The 25,694-nt window shown below is 39.5% G+C and overlaps 1 protein-coding gene across 7 annotated transcripts in view; it reads left to right on the top strand.

Moving 5' to 3' along the window:
- BBS9 (Bardet-Biedl syndrome 9) overlaps positions 1–25,694 on the top strand; it is a 422,371-nt gene that overhangs the window by 335,565 nt on the left and 61,112 nt on the right. For all 7 annotated transcript variants that reach the window (XR_011539202.1, XR_011539203.1, XM_070616207.1 and 4 more), the window contains one exon: positions 12,257–12,479. Coding sequence is in view for 5 of the 7 variants with exons in the window: in XM_070616207.1 (XP_070472308.1) it covers positions 12,257–12,479 (223 nt within the window). In the remaining 2 variants the exon portion in view is untranslated. The remainder of the gene's footprint in view (positions 1–12,256; positions 12,480–25,694) is intronic.

Consider the following 25,694-nt stretch of genomic DNA (forward strand, 5'->3'; position numbering starts at 1 on the left):
TGACCAGAAGCAGATTTCATATAAATAGGAAAAATCTTACCAGTTGCTGGTTTTTGAAGAGAAAGCCCCAAATGGACTGTGAGAAGTAATGAAGGTTGAGTCTCTATTGCCATCGCTTTGAATCTGTCAGGTTGCATAACCTAGCTATGAACCCTAAGTTTAGATTTCACTGAAATGTCGGTTATAAGAACCACAGGAACACAGGTCTTCTCTCCCACCACAGTGAATAAGAATATGTGGATGAAATCACTGATATTGCTAGCAGTAATATGCTTCACTTTCTGCATTTAGATGGTGAAATTTTCCAGTTTCCTATGAAGTAAAATCTGGTTTCTGTGGTTTAATGGCAGTGGTTAGTTGCTTTCTAACAGGCTGGGTCTAAATTCAAGATTGTAAACATTTCTGTATAGTTTTTAGCTATAATCTCAGAACCAAGTCCGATGAGCTTCACTAATTAGAAGATTTCCCTGTTTTATAGAGGAAAAAGAAGAGGAATTAAATACACACACACACAAGAGATAGGCCTGCCTCCTATAATTCAAAAGTATGTAAGAAAATTAACTCTTATTGAGCAGTATTATGTCCTATGCATTGCCCAGGAACTCTACATACATCACCTCATTTAATCCTCACTATGTCCCTTTGAAGTAGGGGGTTGTAGCAGACGCTGTGCATGCTCCACCCGTATCTCTTCACCTCCTGCCGTTCTGAAAGCATCTCCCTGCTGAACATCTGCCGTTTTTTTTTAATTTATTTTTTTCATTGAAGTAACGTTGGTTTATAACATTATATAAATTTCAGGTGTACGTCATTATATTTCAGCTTCTATATAGACTACATCATGTTCACCACCAAAATTCTAGTTGCCATCTGTCACTGTACACATGTGCCCCTTTTACCCATTCTGCCCTCCCCCCACCGCCTTCCCCTCTGGTAACCACCAGTCTATTCTCTGTCTCTATGTGTTTGTTTGCTTGTTGTTTTATTGTCTTCCATATATGAGTGAAATCAAACAGTATTTGGCTTTCTCTGTCTGACTTATTTCGTTTAGCATAATGCCCTCAAGGTCCATCCACTTTGTTGCAAATGGCAAGATTTCGTTTTATTTATGGCTGAGTACTATTCCATTGTGTATGTGTATGTGTGTGCGTGTGCATGTGTTAGCACACCACATCTTCTTTATCCATTCATCCGTTGTAAATATCTGCAGTTTTTTGTTTGAAGACTCTCCCTGTTTGGCAGAGGCTGCACAGCCACTGTATTTGCTCAATGACTGATGGGAGCTGGTAGATTAATACCCCAGCTCCCTCGTCCCTCTGTCCAGGAAAGTCTGAGGTACATTATACACCACCTTCCAGAGCAGTCCAGCAGGATCGCACCAGTTGCCTATAGAGGTAACTGCTCAATAGCACAGCAGTTTATTGGCGTCCCCCGCTCACTTGCTCACTCATCACTGGCACTTCCTGGATGAGCTCTCAGATAAACTACTTGCACTCACATCCTTATCACAGGACTGTTAGTTCCAATTCACAAGTGGGGAAATATGCCCTAGATCACACAGCTGGAAAATAGCAGAGGCAAGATTTGAACCCAAACTAAGGGGCCTCACAAAAATGAGCAACCAAACTCAGTGGGGGAACTTTTTTTTTTTTTAAAGATTGGCACCTGAGCTAACATCTGTTGCCAATCTTCTATTTTTTTTTCTTTCTTCTCCCCAAAGCGCCGCCCCCCCCCCCCCCCCCCCCCCCGCACTACATAGTGGCATATTCTAGTTGTAGGTCCTTCTGGTTCTGCTGTGTGGGATGCTGAGGCTTAATGAGCAGTACTAGGTCTGTGTGCAGGATCTGAACCGGTGAAACCCCAGGGTGCCAAAGCAGAGCGTGTGAACTTAACCACTCGGCCACAGGGCTGGCCCCAGTAGGGCAACTTTTGACCAGGTGATCATACTGAAGTTTTACTCTTCTCCAACTTGACTACTTTAACAAGGATAAGTATAATTTATGTTTTGTACTTATGTCTACCTGTGCTGGATTCTATACTAGAAAATACTGACAAATTTAATCAACTTGTGGTTTGCTTCGCATGGCACTAACATGAACTCACCTATATAATTGACTTTTGCACAAAACTGGTGGAAAGGTATCTTATTATGTAGACAAGTGTAAAGACCTTTCTATGTTGAATAACTTTTATTATTTGACAGATAATTCTTGATGTTATTTTAGGAAGGGGGGCTAAAAGAAAATCATTCCTAAAGCACTTTACCTGTACCTCTAAATACATTTCATTTTCTGCATTATTATATTTTTGTATACATTCTTATATTATCACTTGAATGTAAGCTTCTTGAAGGTAGGATCCATATCTGATTCACCTTTTTTGTTAACCTCACAGTATTTAGTGTAATGTCTTACATCAATTGGCTCTAAATAAATATTTTTGAAATAAATAAATGATTATATATTGACTCAAACTAGTGCTTTATTAAATGGACAAAGACATTTGAAAATAGGATCAATATAGGGGTAAACATACCGTCTTGTAAATAATTACTATTCAACTTGGAGATTTTTGCTGCTGTGTTATGTTAGCTTGATTGCCGTGAAAAATGACACCAACACTGAATAATTTGCAGCTCAGTCACTTCAGATACCATTCTAGATACTTTTTCTCCAGACTTGAATTCTATTTGAAAGAAAATAGAAATAGGAATCTAGTATGTGGACCTTCCTATTGCTGTTTCAGATCCATCGGTGGCCCTGACCAAGAAAGAAGCAGATAGTCACATCTGAAAATAGTGAAGCTTCTGGGTGGTCCTGAAAAATCCAGACTAATTAAAGGGAGGAAATAAAAACAGAAAGAAAAGGATCATGTACTACTTTACACTTAAATCAGTGGCTTTATGTATTTTGGGACCTTTTTTTCCTGAGTTCGGTCATTCTTTGTTCTTTGAGATTGTCAAGAACACAGCATTGTCAGGGGAGGAGTTGCTGCCCTTAGTTTGTTCACATGGTTCTTCTCTTAGCTTCAATAGAGTTTTCTCCAGACTCTATCAGATATGGGGGCACTTGGGGAGTCTGTGACCCTATGTGTCTTATGATTCCATAATAGGAGTGGTTGCTCTCAGTATTCTCAATAATGAGTCCCTGAAACGAGCATCTGTAATTCAGACTCGTCAGTCAAGTCTGACCGTTGTTATGTTCATGGTATCACAAGGCCATTCCTAGATGTCAGTTTCGGGAGTGTATGCAAGTGCCAACAGCTTTGTTGGACTCTTCTAAAGCTTTGGCCCACCTAAACTGGCACAGATCATGGTGCTTTTTGATTATGTAGTAAAATCCCATTTAATTGTATCCAGATTATTCACTTGGATAAAGAAGCTGATTTAAATTTTGGTTCTGTGAATATGTTAATAGTGACCATAATTTTTCAGGGGGAAGACTGCATACGATATTATCTAAAGCCCAGTTTAGTGGAAGAGGCCTAAGATGATCTGATGACAACAGATTGAAAGACCCACGTAATGAAATGGGAAAGAAGTCTTGGTAGCATAGTGGTCAAGAGCGTGGGATTTAGAACCATGCAGTCCTGGATCCCATTACAGCTCCCACTTTTAATAATTGTATCATTTGCAGTAAAATACTTACATGTAGAGTCTTAGTTGGAAGTTATAATACATATCTCACAGGATAATGGTAAGAATTAACTGAGATAGCATTTGTAAGTCTTATCACATTTTCTAGCACATGAGAGGTCCTAAATCGTTTCTAGTCTTGCTGCTGTTATTCATGGGAACCAGCCCAGAAAAGAGAGACTTTTAGAGAGAACTCTCACAAGGAAGAATAGTGGCACAGACTTAAGGACCTACAACTGCTAAATATGTCGCATTAAATCTACAAGCTCCTGGCAAGGGAAATTATTTTTCTGATTTTTAACTGATCAGGAAACTGAGACCCAGAGAGCTAAAGTAATTTTCCCAGAGACATACAGCTTATAAGGAAAGGTGCCACAGTTCAGCCTAGAGCTTCTGATTTCTAATCCAGTGCACTTTTCGTGCCCCATGCTGCCTCTTAATTATGGAAATATTTAAGCAAGCTAAGTCATTAGCGTGAGATGCTGAATAAGTAAAGAGTCAGTGCTGCATGTCAGGCCTGAGCTAATGACTTCAGGGGGAAAAGCCGCATCAAACTCAGGACTCACTCTCCTGAGCTTCTTGTCCCCTGGATCTTGACCTGGTAATTACTATCCTGTTAGCTTTCCTGTACCTTCAAAAAAATGATTTTTAATATTTTTTTATAGTTATCATCAGTGGGAAAATTGGTCCAAATTATCTAACCTACCATCACCAGAAGCAGCTTTCTTCTGGAATCTTCATTTTCCAGTCTTGACTTTTTTTTGTAAGCTCCTTCTGAATAGTGCATGTGCCTGGAAGCTTTTGTCTGAAGCAAACTTTACTGCGTAGTCAAGGCGATGTCTCCATGGGATAGCATTAAGGTTTTGTCTTAAAACTGAATATGTCTATCCAGGATCAAGTTTCATGATAATTCGGGTAATTCATTTTATATTCCTCTATCTAAAGCTTTGGGTTCAGAATGGGAGTACAGGTCAAATGCAAAACATAAGCTTGAAAAAACAGGATCAGCATAGGTTGGTTTGAAGCAACCTTGTGCTTTCTGCTTGTATTGTGGCTAAACTCTATGAAGGCCGCTTAGCTTCTGTTAGTCAAAGAGGTTTTAGATTTGCATCCAATAGGAAGCAGTCTGCTTCATTTTTCACAAAGCAGTGTTGATAAACCCAGCACCCTGTTTTACTTTTGGTTGAAACCTGAATTAAATTTTTACAGCTTTTCAATCATGACAAAGAAGTAGAGAACTCCAAAAGTGTAATAAATCATTTCAGTTTAAAATAAAAAAGAATGAAATGAGGGAGTGCTTCATTTTGTTAGCAGTGGACTGAAAAAGTTAAAGCAGATTTTTTCAATACTTTATTTTATTAAAACCATTGAATATAATTTTAAACTCATTAAGACACCATGTAGGCTGTACAGCTTGGTTTCATTTTTAAAAAATTTTATTTTGTTTTGTTTTAGGTTCGAAGAGCTGTTTTAGTTTATAAAGGTAAATAGCTCAACCTTTTGATCTTTCCTTTGCGTGAAAGGGAGATTCACTGAGTACAGTCTCTTCTTTGAAAATAATCTGAACCTAGATAAATCCTGAACAATTCTAGTGTCTTCCAAAACATATATTTACAACTAAAGTACTAAGTTTTATTTGTTCCTAGGTTTACAATGACCCCTCGTGTGATTATTTTTAGCTTATCTTGGATAAGTATAATATGATACAATACAATACAAACTAATAATAACCGTAAGTCTCTGTGGATCAATCCTAAATACCAAAGACTGTTCACTGGGAGTCCTTTACATCTGTTCAAGAGGAAATTTATTTCTCTTGTTGATACAATTTTTTTCAGATAAATGAACATGATGTAAAGTTTATTTTGCCTTCCAACATATAATGTAAGACAGGTCATTTCTGAGAGTCTTTTCTCCTCCACTGGAACCTGGGCTATGGCTACACAACCTCTGTTTGTTCCTTTAGACACATCTCCTTCTTAACCTTTTCTCTCTTCCTTAGAGTTAACTGTGTGCACATTTGGTAATAAATGCTACCCTGGCATTTTGTGGTTTTCCCTATACTGCTATAGTTAAGAATGTGCTAGTGTTTCTATTATAAACGTGAGTTTGCAGAATTTTGTAATTTGTTTGAATAAAAGTTGAAAGATGTTACTTTGCACATTGGATCTCAATGTTGTGTTTGTATTTTCTGATTTTTTTTAAAAAAGTAAGAGTGAATATATGTGCTTATCCCATAGTATCTTCCACTTAAGATTTCAGAGTGCCTTACCATTCATGTAAGATTGGCGTGGGAAATAGTGTTACTCCTGTTTTGTGGAGATCTCAGATGTACCCCACAGAGATTAAGTGATTTATCTAAGGTCATACAGTGAAGGAGCAGTTGAAGTAACTGAGATTAAGTCATAACCCGGAAGCCTAGAGGCAGCTATCTTCAACTTTGTGCTTTTAATTCACAGGTGGAATGAGAATACTCTTTTAGTTTATTTTTTTCTTTGGTTACTTTGGTTGATACCCTAGGAAATTAACTTAAACCTGGGAAATTAACTTTATAAACTTGGTCAAACTTTCTGCTTCTTACTGTTTCTGATGAACCACTTGCTTATGCCAGCATTTAGACATAGTGACCAGTGGAGACTAGCAGGGCAGGTAGAGCAGAGAAGTCAGAAGCTCAGCCATGCCCATCTGGTCTCTGGATAGCAAAGGCATAGCTTAGTTGACTCCAATTAGGAGGAGGAACAGACCAGGAGAGGCTAAGGCCTTGAATTTAAAAAGCTGGCTCATAGAAATGGGGCATCACACGGGTACAGAGAGGCATCTGGGACCATACAGGAGCCTCCACACAGGCAGGTGAAACATGAAGGCAGAGAACTGGGAATTCTGGAGGATGCTTGGAGCAGGCAACTTGGCATTGGAGAAGTCAGTCAGCAGGGCCACAGCTGTTGAGTCTACTTCCTTGGAGGGGACTTGGCAGGACCATCAAGGCGTGACCCTTTAAGCAGGTTCCCAATGTAGGGGCTCAGGTAGAAGAACTAACAAAAAACTGAAGTTACCACAGGGAGTAGAGCCTAGACCTCGGGAATAAAGGAAAACCCCAATTATCAATATTAAACTAGATAAAGTAAGCACAAAAAACACCCCCAATAAATAAATTAATTTCTAATACTGACAAGGGCTGTGAAGAAGATAAAACAGAGTAATGTGTACATTTAAACTTATTTATTGATTTATTCACAGATTTATTTATTTAACTTCATACCTGATGTTGTTTTCTAAAAGCCATACATGAGTTAACTCGACTTTAAGAGTTAGGCAGTGGATGAGCCAGCCCTAATGGCCTAGTGCTTAAAGTTCCACGCTCTCTGCTTTGGCGGCCCAGGTTCGTTTCCCAATCATGGAGTCACATCACTTGTCTGTCAGTTGCCATGCTGTGGTGGCGGCTCACACAGAAGAACTAGAAAGACTTACAACTAGGATTTACAACCATACTTTGGGCTTTGGGGAGAAATTAAAAAAAAAAAAGAGGCTGGGGATTTGAGAAGTAAAATCAAATCAATTCTCAATGAAGAGCACATGCTTACTAGTTTCTTCCCTTTGAGACATTTTTAGCACTATTTTCCCAAAATTAAGATTTTCCTTCACTTTCACAATTAGAAAAGGCAAAATTATTAGTACGATTGATATTCATCTTCAAAGGGTAAATGTTAGGTATGTGCATGTGGGAGGTTGTGTGGGTGTGGTTAGACATTAAAACTGAATATTAGACTTATTGATTGAAGGGCTGTGAATAAAGGTGGTGGATTCAAACACCAAAAAGGTGATTAAAATAGATTACCTTTAAGGTACTTCTCACACTTGTCATTCTAGATTTCCACTTAGTTTTGTTTCACATTTCAGCAGGTAAGTATGTTACGTGTTTGGTCAGTGAATTATCACATTGCATTTTTATTTAACAAAACTCTCATTTCAAAGGCTCTTCTTTTGTCTCATTAACATTTCTTTTTATTATCACATTTGAGTTTATGTAGCAATTTAGGCCCTCCAAATAATAACGCTGTATTTTAGTAGCAATTTTTCTAAAGTATTGGCATCATGCCTAATTATATTAAAGAAATACCCATGACAAATACCTAAACATGACATAGTTTTTTAAAAAATTTTTTATTGAGTTAATGATAGGTTACAATCTTGTGAAATTTCAGTTGTATGTTATTATCTGTCAGTCGTGTTGTAGGTGCAACCCTTCACCCTTTGTGCCCACCCCCCACCCCCCCCCCCTTTCCCCTGGTAGCCACTAATCTGTTCTCTTTGTCCACAGGTTTAAATTCCTCATATGAGTGGAGTCATACAGAGATTGTTCTTCTCTATCTGGCTTATTTCACTTAACATAATTCCCTCAAGGTCCATCCATGTTGTTGCAAATGGGATGATTTTGTTCTTTTTTACGGCCGAGTAGTATTCCATTGTATATATACATATATATATATATATGTATATATACCACATCTTCTTTATCCAATCATCTGTTGATGGGCACTTAGATTGCTTCCATGTCTTGGCTATTGTAAATAATGCTGCAATAAACATTGGGGTGCATAGAACTTTTGGAATTGCGGACTTCAAGCTCTCTGGATAGATACCCAGTAGTGGAATAGCTGGATCATATGGTAGTTCTATTTTTAATTTTTTGAGGAATCTCCATACTGTTCTCCATAGTGGCTGCACCAGTTTGCATTCCCACCAGCAGTGTATGAGGGTTCCTTTTTCTCCACAACCTCTCCAACATTTGTTACTATTTGTTTTAGTTATTTTTGTCATTCTAATGGGTGTAAGGTGATATCTTAGTGTAGTTTTGATTTGCATTTCCCTGATGATCAGCGATGATGAACATCTTTTCATGTGCCTATTGGCCATCCGTATATCTTCTTTGGGGAAATGTCTGTTCATGTCTCCTGCCCATTTTTTGATCGGGTTGTTTAATTTTTTGTTGTTGAGTTGTGTGAGTTCTTTATATATTACAGATAGGAAGCCTTTGTCAGCTGTATTACTTGCGAATATTTTTTCCCAATTAGTAGGTTGTTTTTTTGTTTCAATCCTGTTTTCCCTTGCCTTGAAGAAGCTCTTTAGTCTGATGAAGTCCCATTTGTTTATTCTTTCTATTGCTTCCCTTGTCTGAGAAGACATGGTGTCTGAAAAGATCCTTTTAATACTGATGTCAAAGAGTGTACTGCCTACATTTTCTTCTAGAAGCCTCATGGTTTCAGGTCTCAGCTTTAGGTCATTGATCCATTTTGAGTTTATTTTGGTGAATGGTGAAGAAGAATGGTCAAATTTCATTCTTTTACATGTGGCTTTCCAGTTTTCCCAGCACCATTTGTTGAGAAGACTTTCTTTTCTCCATTTTATGCCCTCAGCTCCTTTGTTGAAGATTAGCTGTCCATAGATGTGTGGTTTTATTTCTGGGCTTTCAATTCTGTTCCATTGATCTGTGCAACTGTTTTTGTACCAGTACCATGCTATTTTGATTACTGTAGCTTTGTAGTATGTTTTGAAGTCAGGGATTGTGATGCCTCCAGCTGTGTTCTTTTTTCTCGGGATTGCTTTAGCAATTCGGGGTCTTTTGTTGCCCCATATAAATTTTAGGATTCTTTGTGATAGTTTTTGACTTGATCTGCAAGTTGGGAGTAGGAAAGGAAATTCTGTAGTACCTCTATATTAACTAAATGCCATATCTACTTAAATTATTTAATATGCTACTGTAACCTACATATGAAAATAGCAGTTTGCTTAGATGAATAGTCTATAAAAGAGTAGGAACTGTTTTAATGCTGAAATGACCACAGAGCACATAAATGTCAAATTATATGTAAAGGATCTTTCCTCTTTTATTCTAGAGCTCTTTGTCAATGGTTCCAAAAGCAACTTAAAAATAGATCCTCTCCAGTGACATCTGGATTACTATTTTATCTCAATTTACCTCTTCCCATTATTATTGAAATACGAATTCAATTTTAGATATTTGTCTAGTTTAGATTTTGATGGTTGTGTAGAGATGTCTTTGTAACAACTTGTGGTTTATTATTCGTTAGTGGTTTGGGGCAGAAAGCTGTTTTTACACTCTTTAACATCTCTTGAAAGGATTTTCAAGATCATTTTAAAGTAAATAGTTTGTTTTCTAATTTGCCTGATGGCATCTATTATGGGTCAATAGAGTAAAAAAAATCCTGATTTTGGCAATCAATGAGAAGTTCTCTGGTGGATATATATAGAGTCTGCATTTTGGTTTAATGAACCAACGCATGAGCCTAGAAGGAAGACATGTGGGGGTGAGGAAAAGGCCTGGGGTTTAGTTGTCCATTCGCTCATTGTGAATCAAGAGTGTGGTGCAGCTGCCAAGAGCGCAGAGGGGACCAGAGGCCAGGTTGGCCAAGAGAATTCGCAGTGAACGCAAGGGACAGTTGTGTCCTCCCCTGCACTCCCATCCCTAGCCTGGTGTCCTGGGGTCAGTGTGGGGTTCTCTAGTTAGCTGTGTAAATTTTTAAGTGTTTAAAATTGGAGCTCATTCAAAGACAAGTGGTCAGGATGGAGAGAAAACTTGAAACCATGTTTATATAAGGAAGAGCTGGAGGAACTGGGGATGTTTATTCTGGAGGAAAGGGTACAGAATTACTGTCTTCACAGATATAAAGGGCTGTCATGTAGAAGAGAGGTTAGATTTATTCTGCATGCCTCTGGAGGGAAGAATAAGGGCCAATGGGGCAGACTTTGGCTCAGTATAGGAATAGCTTTCTGATGGTTACATGTGTCCCTGAAAGGCGTGAACTGCCTCCAAGAGTAGTAATTTTGGGTGATGAAGACAGCCATGCCTAGGCAGATGGTTGCTATTGTGGGAAAATCCCACAAGACTAGATAAAAGATTTCCAAAGGCCTCTACTTCTAAGATCCTGGTTTTATGTCTCACCATCTCTCTGTCCAGCAAAAACATTTCTTGCCCATCCTTTGTTTACCAAGCACAGTGCAAGGGTGTAGAGAACTCCAGGCACTGTAATGGGGAAAGCAGACATGCAGTGACCACAGCACAGGGTGAGGAGTGCTATGATGGAATTGGGCGCGTGAGGCCTCAGAGCCCTGAGGAGGGCCCACGAATTCAATCCTTGGATGGCAGTGCCTGAGCTGGGTCGTAAGTGGGAGCTGGCCAGATAGGGAGTGGAGACAATACATTGCAGCAGGAGAGCTGAGCGTGTGCAGAGGCCTGGCTGAGAGCATGCGTGCAGGTGGATAGGAAGAGAATAAAATGGAGCAGAAGCTGGAGCAGAAAGTGCTTTATATGCTAAATAGAGCATTTGGATTTAGGTTTTGAAGTTTAGAAGTAACCTGATCTGATTTGCATATTTGAAAGGTGGCTCATCTGATACGGTTGAGGATGAAGTGTTACTAAGAGAAAAGTCTCCCAGGGGCTCCTTCTCTCTGAGTGTCAGGTTTCTCACCTCTTCTTTAAGGGCCTTGGCCTATTCTGCAGAATTCTAAGAGAATAAATTCATTCAGTGTCTTTCTTTATAATGTCACTTTGGCTGTCAGCTCCATGGTGCTCTAGGTCTTACCAGCCTCTGGGTACAAATGTAGTCACATGGGCAGTAATACCCAGACATCACCCACGCTTCCCTGTTGTGCTCTTTAGGACCTCTAGATCCCCATCAAAATCTGCCCCAGTTATCTCTGGGACCCCTTGGGGCTATCCAATGGGAGCTCATAAGCTGACTCTTCCTGCTCCTCATTCTTTTGTTATCTGAACCCACCTGAGGGTGGTGCCTCCTCCTGCCTGTCCTGCCAGTGCCAGTGCCTTCTGTGACAATGCTGAGGGCCCTGCCCAGCATCAGTATTCCTGGAAGTACAGCCTTCACAGTGCTAAAGTGGCACTGCACTTCCTGAGGTCTTCACTGCAGCACAGCTCCACTATGCCCAGCAGAAGTGGGGCAAATGGCCCACTTCCTCATTTTGTGTCACTTTTTGTCACTTGGGCAGTGAAGTGGGACTAGATAGGCTTGTGTGTCACAAAATCTCTCTTGAAATAAGCTCCCCTGGTTTCTGTGTGCATCCCCAAGGCTGTGGGGCCAACAGTGAGAGAGACTCCAGGGTTTTCTCTTGACTCCAGTTTCCCCCAAGATACCCAAAGGTCCTCCCTGTCCTGGCCAGTTCTCCTTCAGCAGAAAGATGAGGCAAAGTGAACCATAATCCTGGCAGCTTCAGCCTCCAGGTCATCAAACATACTTACACCTGAGGTGATTATTACTGTTACTAATTGCTCACACCTGGCACAGGGTTGAACGCTTCTCATATACCATCTCATTTAATCACCCAACCCTTGGAGGTACAGACTATTAGTATCCTCATTTGTAGATGAGGATGAAGCTAAGAGGCATTAAGTAACTTGCTCAGGGTCAAACAGCTGACAGAGCTAAAATTCAAAACTGGGCTAGTCTAAAATATTCCAGACCAAGCTCTTAATAAGTCCCCAACACTTGGACATAAACAGTCATAATCTTATAACTTGGTTAACAGTAAAGTGCCTACTTTGCTCATTTGTCATCTTTGCATAAATTCAAAATTGGCTTTTGCATCCAGGGCTGGGAAGAAACAGTGGATGCTGCTATTTCCCACCTCTTGAAGACCTGCCTATCGAAGAGTTCAAAGGAGCAAGCTTTGAACCTTAGCAGCCAGCTGAGCATGCCGAAAGACACAAGCCGACTGAAGAAACATATCACCTTGCTCTGCGATCGATTAGCCAAAGGTGGCCGTCTCTGCTTGAGCACTGATGCGGCAGCTCCACAGACCATGGTCATGCCAGGTAAGAGCTTCATGCATGCTCCCTATCACAACTGTACTTTTTCCAAATTAAAGAAATGTGCCTGTGGTTGTATTTGGGGTTTACATTTCATATCAAAGTGATGATCGCCAAGAAAATTGCTTTCACGTTTCCTCTCAGATATCCCAGGGTAACCACTTGGATAAGTATCCTTAGGGTATTTGCTTGCTAGACAGTTCTAGAATGGCATGTCTTTTTTTCTTCCCTTTTAGATATATGATCCATTTTGTTTTGCTTCTAACCAATAAAAAGTAGATTCGAGAATAAAACTATTTTTAAGGAAAAGTTTTACTAAATGTGATCTCGCGATACCATATTTCATAAATGTAAATAGCATAATACAAGCAGCTAATGTGATCCAGATGAGTCCCATCCCTTCTGCCGTTTGCTTGGATTGTGGTCATCAGAATGGGTGAGAAGAGACAGAGAAAGAGACTGGGGATGAGGAGATGTGAGCAGGCTTCAGGGCTGAGGCACCTACGGTCCAGGATGGGAGAGATCCAGCTTGCCCCTACATGGGCAGGTAGTGATGGCCGTGGGCACCCAGCTCATCCCTTCCCACAACCAGAAAGGCTGAGCCGTCAATGGTGCTGCACTCGGGCCCCTTAGAGGCAGCAGCTTCCAAGTCCCGCTTCCCTCCTCTTAGTGTCTCTCTTAATGGCGGCAGTAAGGAGCATAAAGTCCATGAATGTATTAAATGCTGCAGCTGTAGCATCTGTTTCCTCCTAAAGCCAGGACTGTAGTATGGGAAGTGGTGTGGTTTTCCCTTCTTCCTTCTTACATGCCTTTTGTGCACCACCCCCCATGCTGATGCTCTTCCTGTTGCCTCCTTTCCCCCTCAGTCAGCATTCTTAGAAGTAAAAAGGAATGCAAGCGAAAACTTAAAAAGATAAACATGGAGACAGCATAGCATAATCTAATAAGCACACACTCTGGAGGCAGACAGACCAGCCTTTGGGTCCTGGCTCTAGGCCTTACTACTCATATGACCCTGGATATGTTACTTAACTTTCCAGAGTCTTGGTTTCTTCCTTTTGAAAGTGGATAGAATAATGCCTCCCTTGCTGCCAGGGCCTTAGATGTTCGTAAAGCTCCTAGAACAATGCTTGGAGCAGATACTCGAAAAATTCAAGCTGTCACTGTTACTGTTGTTAGGGATATATGTATAATTCAATCTCTAAATTTGAGGGGAGACTAGCTGGTTTGTGGTCATGGAATTCTATATTCTATGATTTGAAATATTTTTGCCTTATTCACACATGGGTAGAATCTAACTTTTACCCCAAAAGGATATTTCTAATATGGCATTTCAAAATAGAAAGGCCTTTCCACGTAGAAAGAATTCTAATATTGTTGGTCTTAATTTAGGTTTTCTTCATCTTGCGCTTGTTAACATCCTTCTGACTCTTCCTTCAGCCTCTACTTGTCTATCTTCTGCTCACTGTTACGGGATTATTTTCCTAAGAAACAAATATTTAGGCTTAATGAGATAGTAAATGAAAAAACATTCACTCTAATCAGCACTGAGTAAATGCCTCTCCCTCTTTCCTTGCCAACTGGAAAAACAACGGAGGCTTGAAGGAGAAAGGCAAATGACATAAAAGAGAAGACTTACAAAGAGATGAGATCAGTCCTGTGATTGGCTGGTGTATCTGTCAGTGCAAGGTCGTGGCAGCCCTGCCTTCTCTTCCTCACATCCCTATCAGAGCCTCTTTGGGAGCAGCCATTAGGAATCTAGTGGCATTGCTGAGAGAAAAGACCTGGACACCTGGAGAGAACAGATGCTCCCAAGTCACATTTGTTGATGGTGGAACTTTAGTCATTTGTTTAAGTAATTAGATTTGGAAGCAACTTGAGGGCTGTGTCCCTATGAGCCCTTGATGCAAAGTTTCTGAATGTATGGAAGGAAGAGGGAGAAGAAAGGAAGAGAAGGAAGGGAGGGAGAAATGAAGACAAATACAGGAAGATGGAAAATGCATTTGTTCACAAACCAGATGTCTGTAAGCCAGGATTGTGCGTCTACCGCCTGGTCCAGCTGAGTTCACATTCCACTGGGAAACTGAGGCTGTGCCTACTTGTGCTTCACTTTCAGTCATAATGGCTTGCTTTTACATAACGATGACCCACTTTTCAGGTCTGGTTGAGTGACTCTCCCTTCCACTTGTTCTGATCTAATCATGACAGCGAGTTTTGAAAAATTGTTGAATCAGTGCTGTTTATCATTAATACGCTCCATTATTGCCTATAAGACCTTTCCTCCCTAGAATCCAAATTTTTTGCACACTTATTTCTGTGCTTAGCACATTTTTGTGGTAGAAGGAACATGTATAATTATTGCCTTTTTACAAATTGAAAATGGAGTTAGGAAAAGCTACATATCTTGCTCAGAGTTCCATGGTTACCAGAAGGGTTCGGTCTAGAATCCAGATCTCCTAACCCGCTAGCCCACTGGGCTTCGCTCTAGACCACACAGACCACAATGGTACAAATACGTTTCTAGCTGGAGCTTCCTCCCGTCTAAGCTATTCTTGATCTGGCCTTCTTTTCCCTTAAATTTGTCTAGCAGTGTGGGAGGAAACGGGCAAAAATGGTTTCACGCAGTCTCTTTTCTTTGCTCTGAGGAATATATTAAGGATTTATTTTTGTTTTATGCTTAATTTTTATTAATTCCAAAGGTGACATGATACCATTATCACAGAGATAATAAGAAATACTGTGAGTTATTTCTGCTTCAAGCCAGTAATTGTGCAATTTACAATGTTAGTTTAGCTATTAATAGTTGTTTCAGAACATGTGAAGGTAAAGTGACTTATTAGAAAGGGGTAGATTACTGAACAACATAAGCATACAAGCACTTTTCACAGACATGATCTTTTTTTAATACCTGGGCAGGAACTCAGAAATCATCTGGTTCACCTCCTTCACTTAACAGCTGAGGTAACTAAGGCCTAGGGAGATGAAGTGACTTAGTGGTTGGTATTAAAAGGCAGGAGTGTGTAATTTTACCATGTTCCCTATTAAATTGCAGATGGATAAACATCTCAGAATAAAAAACCCTTGGTCTTTTCTAGCCTCATGACTTTATGAGCCTGGCACCTTGGATGTGCCCTTTCTTAGCTCCAGTAAAGGCCATGATGACAACTTCCTCCCTGGCGTCTAGAGTTTGAAAATCTTTCCCACTGGGAATTACCTTATGGACTTCTTTGCCTCACATTTCTCCTGCTTGCCTTTATTGACCTTCAGATTCTCTATAAGGATTTAGCCTAACCTTTTCTGGATGAGTTCTGTATATTGCAGAACCATCAAACTTACGTTTCTCTTATCTATAGCTCTGGTATTCACATCTTTCTGCTGGAGGATATTGCACTTTCATTAAACGTCTTTTTTCTAATCTCAGCTGTATGCATTCTACTCTTATAGGAGAGTCACAGAGGGCCACCAGGGTAGGGTTTTTAGAAAATCTGAATGTGAAGGCCTTTAGTTGACCTAAATGGCTTTCTCATATATGTTTGTTACCTGCTTTGTCAGTGTGGGTCCTTGAGGTTGAGAGATTTGCCTTACATTGCCAGAGGCTTCCTTTTATGACCTCAGTGTCTAGGACAGCATTTCAATGGCCATAATTACAGCTAACACTTGACTTTCTCAAGCACATACACAAAACTTAATGTGTATGTGGGTGGGCCTAACTCATGATATTTGAATACTAATCATTTTAACCTCATAAACCCTGGATATTTTATCACCTCTGCATGGGTTTTTAAACTTCCTATGTCTAGGTATGCTTTCCCCATCAAAAAGTGGAATGGATTAGTGATGGTCCATCAGATGGAAGCTTGGAGAGCAAATGGTGTGGGCCCCCAGCAGGGCAAGCAGAGCAAACTGGGCAAGGAAGAAGGCTTAAAGACAATCCAGGGGCTGGTCCGGTGGCGCAGCGGTTGAGTGTGCACATTCCGCTTCTTGGCAGCCCGGGGTTTACTGGTTCGGATCCCGGGTGCAGACATGGCACTACTTGGCAAGCCAAGCTGTGGTAGGCGCCCCATGTATAAAGTAGAGGAAGATGGGCATGGATGTTAGCTCAGGGCCAGTCTTCCTCAGCAAAAAGAGGAGGATTGGCAGTAGTGAGCTCAGGGCTAATCTTCCTCAAAAAAAAAAAAGACAATCCAGGTTGATCAAGTACCTTAAATGAATATTCTCATAATATGATCAAATGAGTCAAAAGTCGTAATGGGCCATAGCTTCAGCTGTATTTTCTTTGGCACTGCAGGAGTCCTGGGCCAACAGGAAGCCAAGAGGGGGAAAAAGTGTGTGATAAATAAGATGAGCATTTTCACGGATATGGATCAGAAAACTTATTTTGAGATGTGATATGGACCACCCAAGAATTAGTATTTTGTACATCTTTGCTATATTAAGTGGGTAGGAGAAGATAGAGAATATAAGTCTGAATAAGGTATCTATTCTATCTTTTAGGGAGATGTATTCAAAACTCCCATTTTTTAGTATTTTTAGTATTTTAAACTTGAGTTAATGACCTTTTCCACTTAAGGGTTTGATGATATTTTGAGGCTACTTCCAAATGAGCCATTTCAGCAGAATTTCAGTTTAGTTGTCTGAGGTCTCACTTAGATGCTTGAGAAGACATTTGGTGTTTGCTTTCATATTGTCAGTGTGATTTAGCTGTTGGTTTTACACTTTATTTGAATTTTTACAAATTTGAAGTCTTTCATTAAGGAAATTTAGATGAAATCAATATAGGAAAGCCTCGGGAAAAAACTTTTCTTACAGAGAATATAACACTTTGTTCATTTTTAAAAATTAGGAGTGAGTTCCAAAATGAGAAAATACTGCTGTGAAGTGGACTTTGACATCAGAAGTGCACAGATTCCAGAGCTGGCTTGGCCCTTTACCAGTTGTGTGATAGAGAACACGTTTCTTAGTTTGTCTGCTTCTCAATTTTCTCAACTATAAATAGGAGTAATCATGGTGCTTTACCAGGGTTGTTGGCCAAATTAAATATAGTAGTCTGTGGAAAATGCTTAGCAAGTGCCTGAAACATAGCAAATTCTCACTAAATGTGAGCTTCTATTAATAATAATTATAAAGCCAAATGCAAAATCTGAAAGGCACTTGTGAGAACTTGACAGCCTAGAGTTAGAAGAGTAAAAATATAAGATCAGACAGGAAATTTTTAAAAAGAAGAGTCTAAAATTTGCCCTTTCAGAATATTTGTTATAAAGTAACAGCAAAAGGCAATGTAACTATAAAAAGAGAGCTTGATGCACAAAATAGAAAGTTCAGAGTTGACTGAAGTAGGAAAGTTTTGAGACTAATTGGTATCACAAAAGACTACGGGAAACTGGAACCAACATTTTATTGTTTTCATTTGGGAAAACAAAAGGTTTATTTGAAAAATAAGGAAAATTAAAATTAACAGTGCTTGTTTTATCATATATGTATTTGCTGCAATTTATGACATGCCTACAGGTATGTACTAATTCTTGGAGACAACAATGAAAGAATTATGTGGGTTTTTGTTTGTGGCATGAGGATACACACTCAAATTTGACCTTACAAGCACCTTGACAAAGAGGATCCTTTTTAGGGAAAATTATTCCAAGGCCTCATCCATTTTCCTGGAGGTCTTTCTTAACCTTTTGATAAGCAGATCATTTTCTTCAGAAACATTTTTCAGGTCATCATTCTTCAGTTTTCTTTTCTTGATTGTTAACTGGGCTGACTGCCAGATTTTCTTTTTTTTTTCTTTTGTCTTCTTTTTATTAAGATTATGATAGTTTACAACCTTGTGAAATTTCAGTTGTACATTATTGTTAGTCACGTTGTAGGTGCACCCCTTCACCCTTTGTGCCCTCCCCCCACCCCCACCTTTCCCCTGGTACCACCAATCAGTTCTCTTTGTCTAAGTGTTAACTTCCACCTATGAGTGGAGTCATACAGAGTTCATCTTTCTCTATCTGGCTTATTTCACTTAACATAATACCCTCAAGGTCCATCCATGTTGTTGTGAATGGGACGATTTCACCTTATTTTATGGCTGAGTAGTATTCCATTGTGTAGATACAACACATCTTCTTTATTCATTTGTCCCTTGATGGACACTTAGGTTGTTTCCAAGTCTTGGCTATTGTGACTAATGCTGCAATGAACATAGCAGTGCATATATCTTTATGCATTTGTGTTTTCATGTTCTTTGGATAAATACCTAGCAGTGGAATAGCTGGATCATATGGTAGTTTTATTCTTAATTTTTTGAGGACTCTCCATACTGTTTTCCATTGTGACTGCACCAATTTGCATTCCCACCAGCAGTGTAGGAGAGTTCCCATTTCTCCACATCCTCTCCAATACTTGTTATTTCCTGTCTTGTTCATAGCCATTATGACAGGCATGAGGTGATATCTCATTGCAGTTTTGTTTTGCATTTCCCTAATAATTAGTGTTGTTGAACATCTTTTCATGTGCCTGTTGGCCATCTGGATATCTTCTTTGGAAAAATGTCTGTTTAGATCTTTTTCCCAGTTTTTGATTGGGTTATTTGTTTTTTTGTTGTTGAGTAGTATGAGTTCTTTATATATTCTGGAGATTAACCCCTTATCAGATAGATGGTTTGCAAATATCTCAAATATCTTCTCCCAATTGTTGGGTTGTCTTTTCGTTTTGTTGATGGTGTCCTTTGCTGTGCAGAAGCTTTTTAGTTTGATGTAGTCTGATGTGTTTATTTTTTCTATTGTTTCCCTTGCCTGGTCGGACATGGTATTTGAAAATATACTGCTAAGACTGATGTTCAAGAGCATACTGCCTGTATTTTCTTATAGAAATTTTATGGTTTCAGGTTTTACATTCAAGTGTTTAATCCATATTGAGTTAATTTTTGTGTATGGTATAAGATAACAGTCTACTTTCATTCTTTTGCATGTGGCTGTCCAATTTTCCCAAACCAGTTATTGAAGAGACTTTCCTTTCTTTATTGTATGTTCCTGGCTCCCTTATTGAAAATTTGCTGTCCGTGGATGTGTGGGTTTATTTCTGGGCTCTCGATTCTGTTCCATTGATTCCATGTGTCTGTTTTTGTGCTAATGCCATGATGTTTTGATTACCATAGCCTTGTAGTATATTTTGAAATCAGGAAGTGTGATACCTCTCCAGCTTTGTTCTTTTTTCTTTGGATTCCTTTGGTTATTTGGGGTCTTTTGTTGTTCCAATAAATTTTAGGATTCTTTGTTCTATTTCTGTGAAAAATGTCATTGGAACTTTGATAGGGATTGCGTTGAATCTGTAGATTGCTTTGGCAACTCTGGACATTTTAACTATGTTAATTCTTCCAATGCAAGAGCATGGAATATCTTTCCATTTCTTTGTGTCTTCTTCGATTTCTTTCAACAATGTTTCATAGTTTTCAGCGTCCAGGTCCTTGACTTCTTTGGTTAAATTTGTTCCTAGATGTTTTATTTCTTTTGGTTGCAATTTAAATGGGATTGTATTCTTAATTTCTCTTTCTGCTACTTCATTGTTAGTGTATAGAAACACAACTAATTTTTGTATGTTGATTTTGTATCCTGCAAACTTACTGTATTCATTTATTAATTCTAGATTTTTTTCCCTGGGTTCTTTAGGGTTTTCTACATATAAAATCATGTCATCTGCAAATAGTGACAGTTTCATTTCTTCCTTTTCAGTTTGGATCCCTTTTATTTCTTTTTCTTGCCTGATTGCTCTGGCTAGGACTTCCTATACTGTGTTAAATAAGAGTGGCAAAAGCAGGCATCCTTGTCTGGTTCCTGTTCCTAGAGGGATAGCTTTCAGTTTTTCTCTGTTGATAGGATATTAGCTGTGGGTTTGTCATGTATGGCCTTTATTGTGTGGAGATACTTTCCTTCTATACCCATTTTATTGAGAGTTTTTATCATAAATGGATGCTATGTCTTGTCAAATGCTTTATCTGCATCTATTGAGATGATCATGTGATTTTTATTCTTCATTTTGTTAATGTGGTGCATCATGTTGATTGATTTGTGGATGTTGAACCATCTCTGCATCCCTGGAATAAATCGTACTTGATCATGGTGGATGATCTTTTTAATGTATTGTTGTATTCAATTTGCTAGTATTTTGTTGAGGATTTTTACATTGATGTTCATCAGTGATATTGGCCTGTAATTTTTGTGTTTTCCTTGTCTGGTTTTGGTATCAGGTTAATGTTGGCCTTGTAGAATGAATTAGGAAGCTTCCCCTCCTCTTCAATTTTTTGGAATAGTTTGAGAAGGATAGGTATTCAGCCTTCTTTGAATGTTTGATAGAATTCACCAGGTAAGCCATGTGGTCCTGGACTCTTACTTTTGGGGAGGTTTTTGATTACTGTTTCAATCTCCTTACTGGTGATTGGTCTATTCAAATTCTCTATTTCCTCTTGATTCAGTTTTGGAAGCTTGTATGATTCTAAAAATTTATCCATTTCTTCTGGATTATCCATTCTGTTAGTGTATAGCTTTTCATAGTATTCTCCTATAATCTTTTGTATTTCTGAGGTGTCCATTGTAATTTTTCCTCTGTCACTTCTGATTTTATTTATTTGAGCCATCTCTCTTTTTTTCTTGGTGAGCCTACTAAAGGTCTGTCAATTTTTTTTTTTATCTTTTCAAAGAACCAGCTCTTAGTTTCATTGATTTTTTTCCTCTTGTCTTTTTGTCTCTATTTCATTTATTTTTGCTCTGATTTTCGTTAATTCCTTTCTTCTACTGATTTGGGCCTTTGTTTCTTCTTCTTTTTCCGTTTCCTTTAGGTACACTGTTAAATTGTTTATTTGAGATTTTTCTTGTTTGTTGAGGTAGGTCCATGTTGCTATAAACTTCCCCTTTGAACCACTTTTGCTGTATCCCATAAATTTTTGCATGTCATATTTTCATTTTTGTCTCCAGGTATTTTTTGATTTCTTCATTAACCCGTTTATTGTTCAGTAGCATTTTGTTTAACCTCCACATATTTGTGCCTTTTCCAATTTTCTTCCTGTAGTTGATTGCTAGATTCATGCTGTTGTGGTCAGAAAAGATGCTTGGTATTATTTCAATCTTCTTTATTTATTGAGACATGTCTTGTGGCCTAATATGTGATCTATCCTGGAGAATGTTCTATGTGCATTTGAAAAGAATGTGTATTCTCCAATTTGGGGATGGAATGCTCTGTGCATATCTACTAAGTGTCCCCTGTGTGGGCTCCATGTGTCTGTCTGTTGTGACAGGGTTGCTCTTGCTGCAGGTGAATGGGGAGGCTAGGCTGTCCCCTGGGCCGGCTGGTTGTAATGCTCAGCTGCATGTGGCTGCTGTGGTCCCTTCAAATACTTTATTGGGAAAGGAGAGCCCCAGCACAGTTGAATGCAAGGTCTAATAGCACATCCCTGCTACATTTTTTCTGTTAAGTTAGTAGGCCCCCAGTGTGGCCAGTTGCTACATTCAGGGGCTCACAATTGCTGTAGGCCTCTGGCCTGCAAGGCTATTTTCAGCACTCTCAGTAGTACAGCTGGGTGGGGCTGGCGCCCGGTGTGGCAGCACAGAATTGTTTCAGGTGTTGGAAGGTGGCAGCAGTTCCATATGTGGCTTAAGATTGCTCCTGACCTGTGAAGTTCTGTGAATAGAATGTGGCTTTTTCTTCTCTAGAAAGCAATTTCTGCATCTTCTACCTCAGTCAGCACCGTCCCTTGTTGTAGGGGTTCTTTTTATCCAGTTTAAGGTTCTCTCTCAGGGGTGATTTTTCCAAGGGTAGTTGTAAATTTGTTGTGTCCATGAGAGGAGGTGAGTTTGGAGTCCTCCTATGCTGCCATCTTCCCAGCAGTCTCTGATAAACAATTATTTAGTGAATATTCTTGGAGCCCAGTCTGTGTACATGCATAATGAATTTGTAGTTTATAAGTATGGGTTTCTTTGAAAAAATAAGGATCTGGGTTTGATACTTTGCTGCTTGAAAATATTCTGCAGCAACCTTTAACGTACCACATTAAATAAAAAATCCTAAGCCTGAAATATAACTTTCTTTTCTAAATAGATCTACCTTATCCTCCTAGTGATTAGCTCCTTCACTTTCTTCCTTAAGATCCTTTACTGATACTGAATTACTCAATATTCTCCAAACACACCATGCTTTGCAAGCTTCTATGCATTTAAATAGTTTCCTTGGTTTAGGAGAGTCAGTCTTCTGTTGGTGGTACAATTACCACTAATTTCTGAAGACCCAGCTGAAATGATGTCCCACAAAGCATTACCTGGTCCTCCTGACACTACTAGTCTCCTCTGTGCTCCCCTGGTCTCTGGACATATGGCTATTATAGTACTTATCACAGGGTACCATCGTTTCATGTTTTTATTTCATCCCTCACCCCTGTATTAGTCTGTGAGGGCTACCGTAACAAAATAGCACAGGCTTGGTGGCCTAGACAACAGAAATTTATTTTCTCACAGTTCTGGAGGCTGGAAGTCCAAGAGCAAGGTGCTGGCAGTTTTGGTTTCTCCTGAGGTCTTTCTCCTTGGCTTCCAGATGGCCACCTTCTCTCTGTGTCCTCACATGGCCTTTTTCTCTGTGTGTGCACAGTCCTGTATCTCTTCCTCCTCTTATAAGGACAGCAGTCCTTTTGAAATGGGGCTCCACCCTTATGATCTCATTTAACCTTAATTAATTCTTTAAAAGTCCTATCTCCAAATATAGTCACAGCGAGGGATAGGGCTTCAACCTGTGAATTTTGAGAAGGACATGATTCAGTCCGTAACACCCCAGCTAGGAGGTAAGTTCACAGAGGGCTCTTTATGTATTGTATTCTCTGTGATCTCAGCACCCGACTTATGCCTGGCGTATATATATTGATAGCTACCATAATAAAATATCTATAATATTTTGAATTATAGGCTCACAGGGAGATGCAAAAATATGACATAGAATCCCATGTAACCTTCAGGTTTCTCCAATGGTGACATTTTATATAACTGTAGTACAGTGTTAAAAATAGGAAATTGACATTGGTCTACGTTATATTTTGAGAATGAATCAGTGGAGCTTTTTATAAAGAGGATAACTTATGAAGTAGGTATAAGTTTTGGACTTTTAGAAAGGGTAGTGGCAGATGTTGGAGTTAGTGATCTGAGCAAGGAGATGTGGGTCTGTAAGTAAACTGGTTAAGTTGCAGATTAGAAATTCAGTTGGGTAGATCAGTAAGAACGAGTTGATAAAGAAATTCGAAAAGCTAGGTAAAAGAGATTGAGAATGATGTAAATGCTAATGGGAGCTATTATGGTTCTTAAGCTGTAAGTGACTTATAAAGAGCAATGTTTTAGAAATGCCAATCTGATGGTGGTATGCAGGATAGAGGGAGGTATGAAAAATAGGGAAGAATGCAGATAGTCCATCAGGTTTTTTAGCTGCCGTTGTTGGAAATGATTAAGTTGGTAAGTGCATTTTGTTTGCATGGTTAATATGCTTCGTTTCAAATACAACGAGTTTAAGATGATGAAGGTGCATCCCAGAAGAGATATGTGTCAGTTGCTGAATCTGAAGCATGTTAGCTTAAAGGAGAGATTGTAGCTTGAAAAATAGATTTTAGTATCCTCAGCTTAGAGGTCATCATTGAAACTTTGCAAATGGATGAAACCTCTGAGGGAGTGAAGACACAGGGAGGGGAACACTGGATTTGGGACTTAGCCGCAGAGCCAGGCATCTGGGACGAGAGATGGATTCTATAGGGAAGAGTAAATTTCAAGGAATTCCCAAAAGAGGTGGTGTCACTACTATCAAAGATAGAAGTGGGGGCCGGCCCCTTGGCCGAGTGGTTAAGTTCGCACATTCTGCTTCGGTGGCCCAGGGTTTCGCCAGTTCAGATCCTGGGCGCAGACATAGCACCACTCATTAGGCCATGTTGAGGCAGTGTCCCACATACCACAACTAGAAGGACCCACAACTAAAATATACAACTATGTTCTTGGGAGGTTGGGGGAGAAAAAGCAGGAAAAAAAAACAAAGAAATGTAACCATGGGCCTTCCAGGATCAGTTCAACTGACCCCATCTTATCAATACAGTAATTAAGAGTGGCTTTTCAGGAACTGAAACCCCTTGTCCAATTCAGGCCTGTTCAGACCACCAACCCATCAACTGAACCTGCGCAAATGCTTGATAAGTGACCTTTTTGATGCCAAGGAGCTAAAAATTCCACCTTCAGATCATAGTAATGCCGCCATTTTGTGAACATGCATCTTATGAAGAGGCATGAAGCTTGGCTATGCTTGCACAGATCATCAGTTACCGCACTTCTCCTTACCTCCTATCGTCCATCTCCACACTTGAGAGTGCCCTTGTCCTTCATCCCATAAATTGTGCCCCAAGCCCTGGATGGAGGAGACAGATCTGAGGGCACACGTTCCCTGTCTCCCTGCAGATGGTTCTCCAAGAATAAGCTGACTTCTTTTCCCAAAAGCCGATGCTGTAATTAATTGGCTTGTTTGAGCATTGGATAGGAGAACCCCATTTGTGCCATAACAAAAGGTCAAGGAAAAATACTTGTATAACTGGAAGGAACAATATAGGAAGGCAGATGGAAGAAGAATTAGGCTACTGTCAGGGTTTTTATTTCTTTTCTTTCTCTTCTCTTTAAAAAAGATATTTAGAGATGTTTGAAGGTCAGGGGACTGTGGCAAGATGAGAGTGCTAAAATCCAACATTTTTGTTAAATGGGAAGCTTTGAGGAGGTAGAGGAATAATCTAGGAAGTAGACAAACTGAATAGAGTTAATATTTAAGAAGAGAAAAAATGAGAACCTAGACGTAAGTTGGGAATATATGGAGATGAAAAAGGAAAATTTAATGAAGTCCAGCTGCATGAGCTTTGGAGAAGTAAAGTTTTATGGTAATCTGTGAGAGAGCAAGAAGGGGTGAATGGTGAAGTGGTAAATCAAAATTGGTTTGAAATAGCCACTGTGGAAAGGACAAGCTCAGCCACCTAGCCTAGCCATTGTGCAGCTGCTTATTCTTTTGGAGCCATAGTTTCCTCACTTGATGTAATGAGATAACACCTCCTTGTTTTGAAATGACATATTGTTTCACAATTGCTTTGAAAATCAAGTTGTATTGTATAAGTACAGAAAGCGTTCAGTTATTCCTAGGATGCTCATTCGTTCTTATCCATTGTAATAGGGAGTCCATAATGAG

The sequence above is a fragment of the Equus przewalskii genome, chromosome 4 (assembly GCF_037783145.1).
Source record: "Equus przewalskii isolate Varuska chromosome 4, EquPr2, whole genome shotgun sequence".
NCBI lineage: Eukaryota > Metazoa > Chordata > Mammalia > Perissodactyla > Equidae > Equus > Equus przewalskii.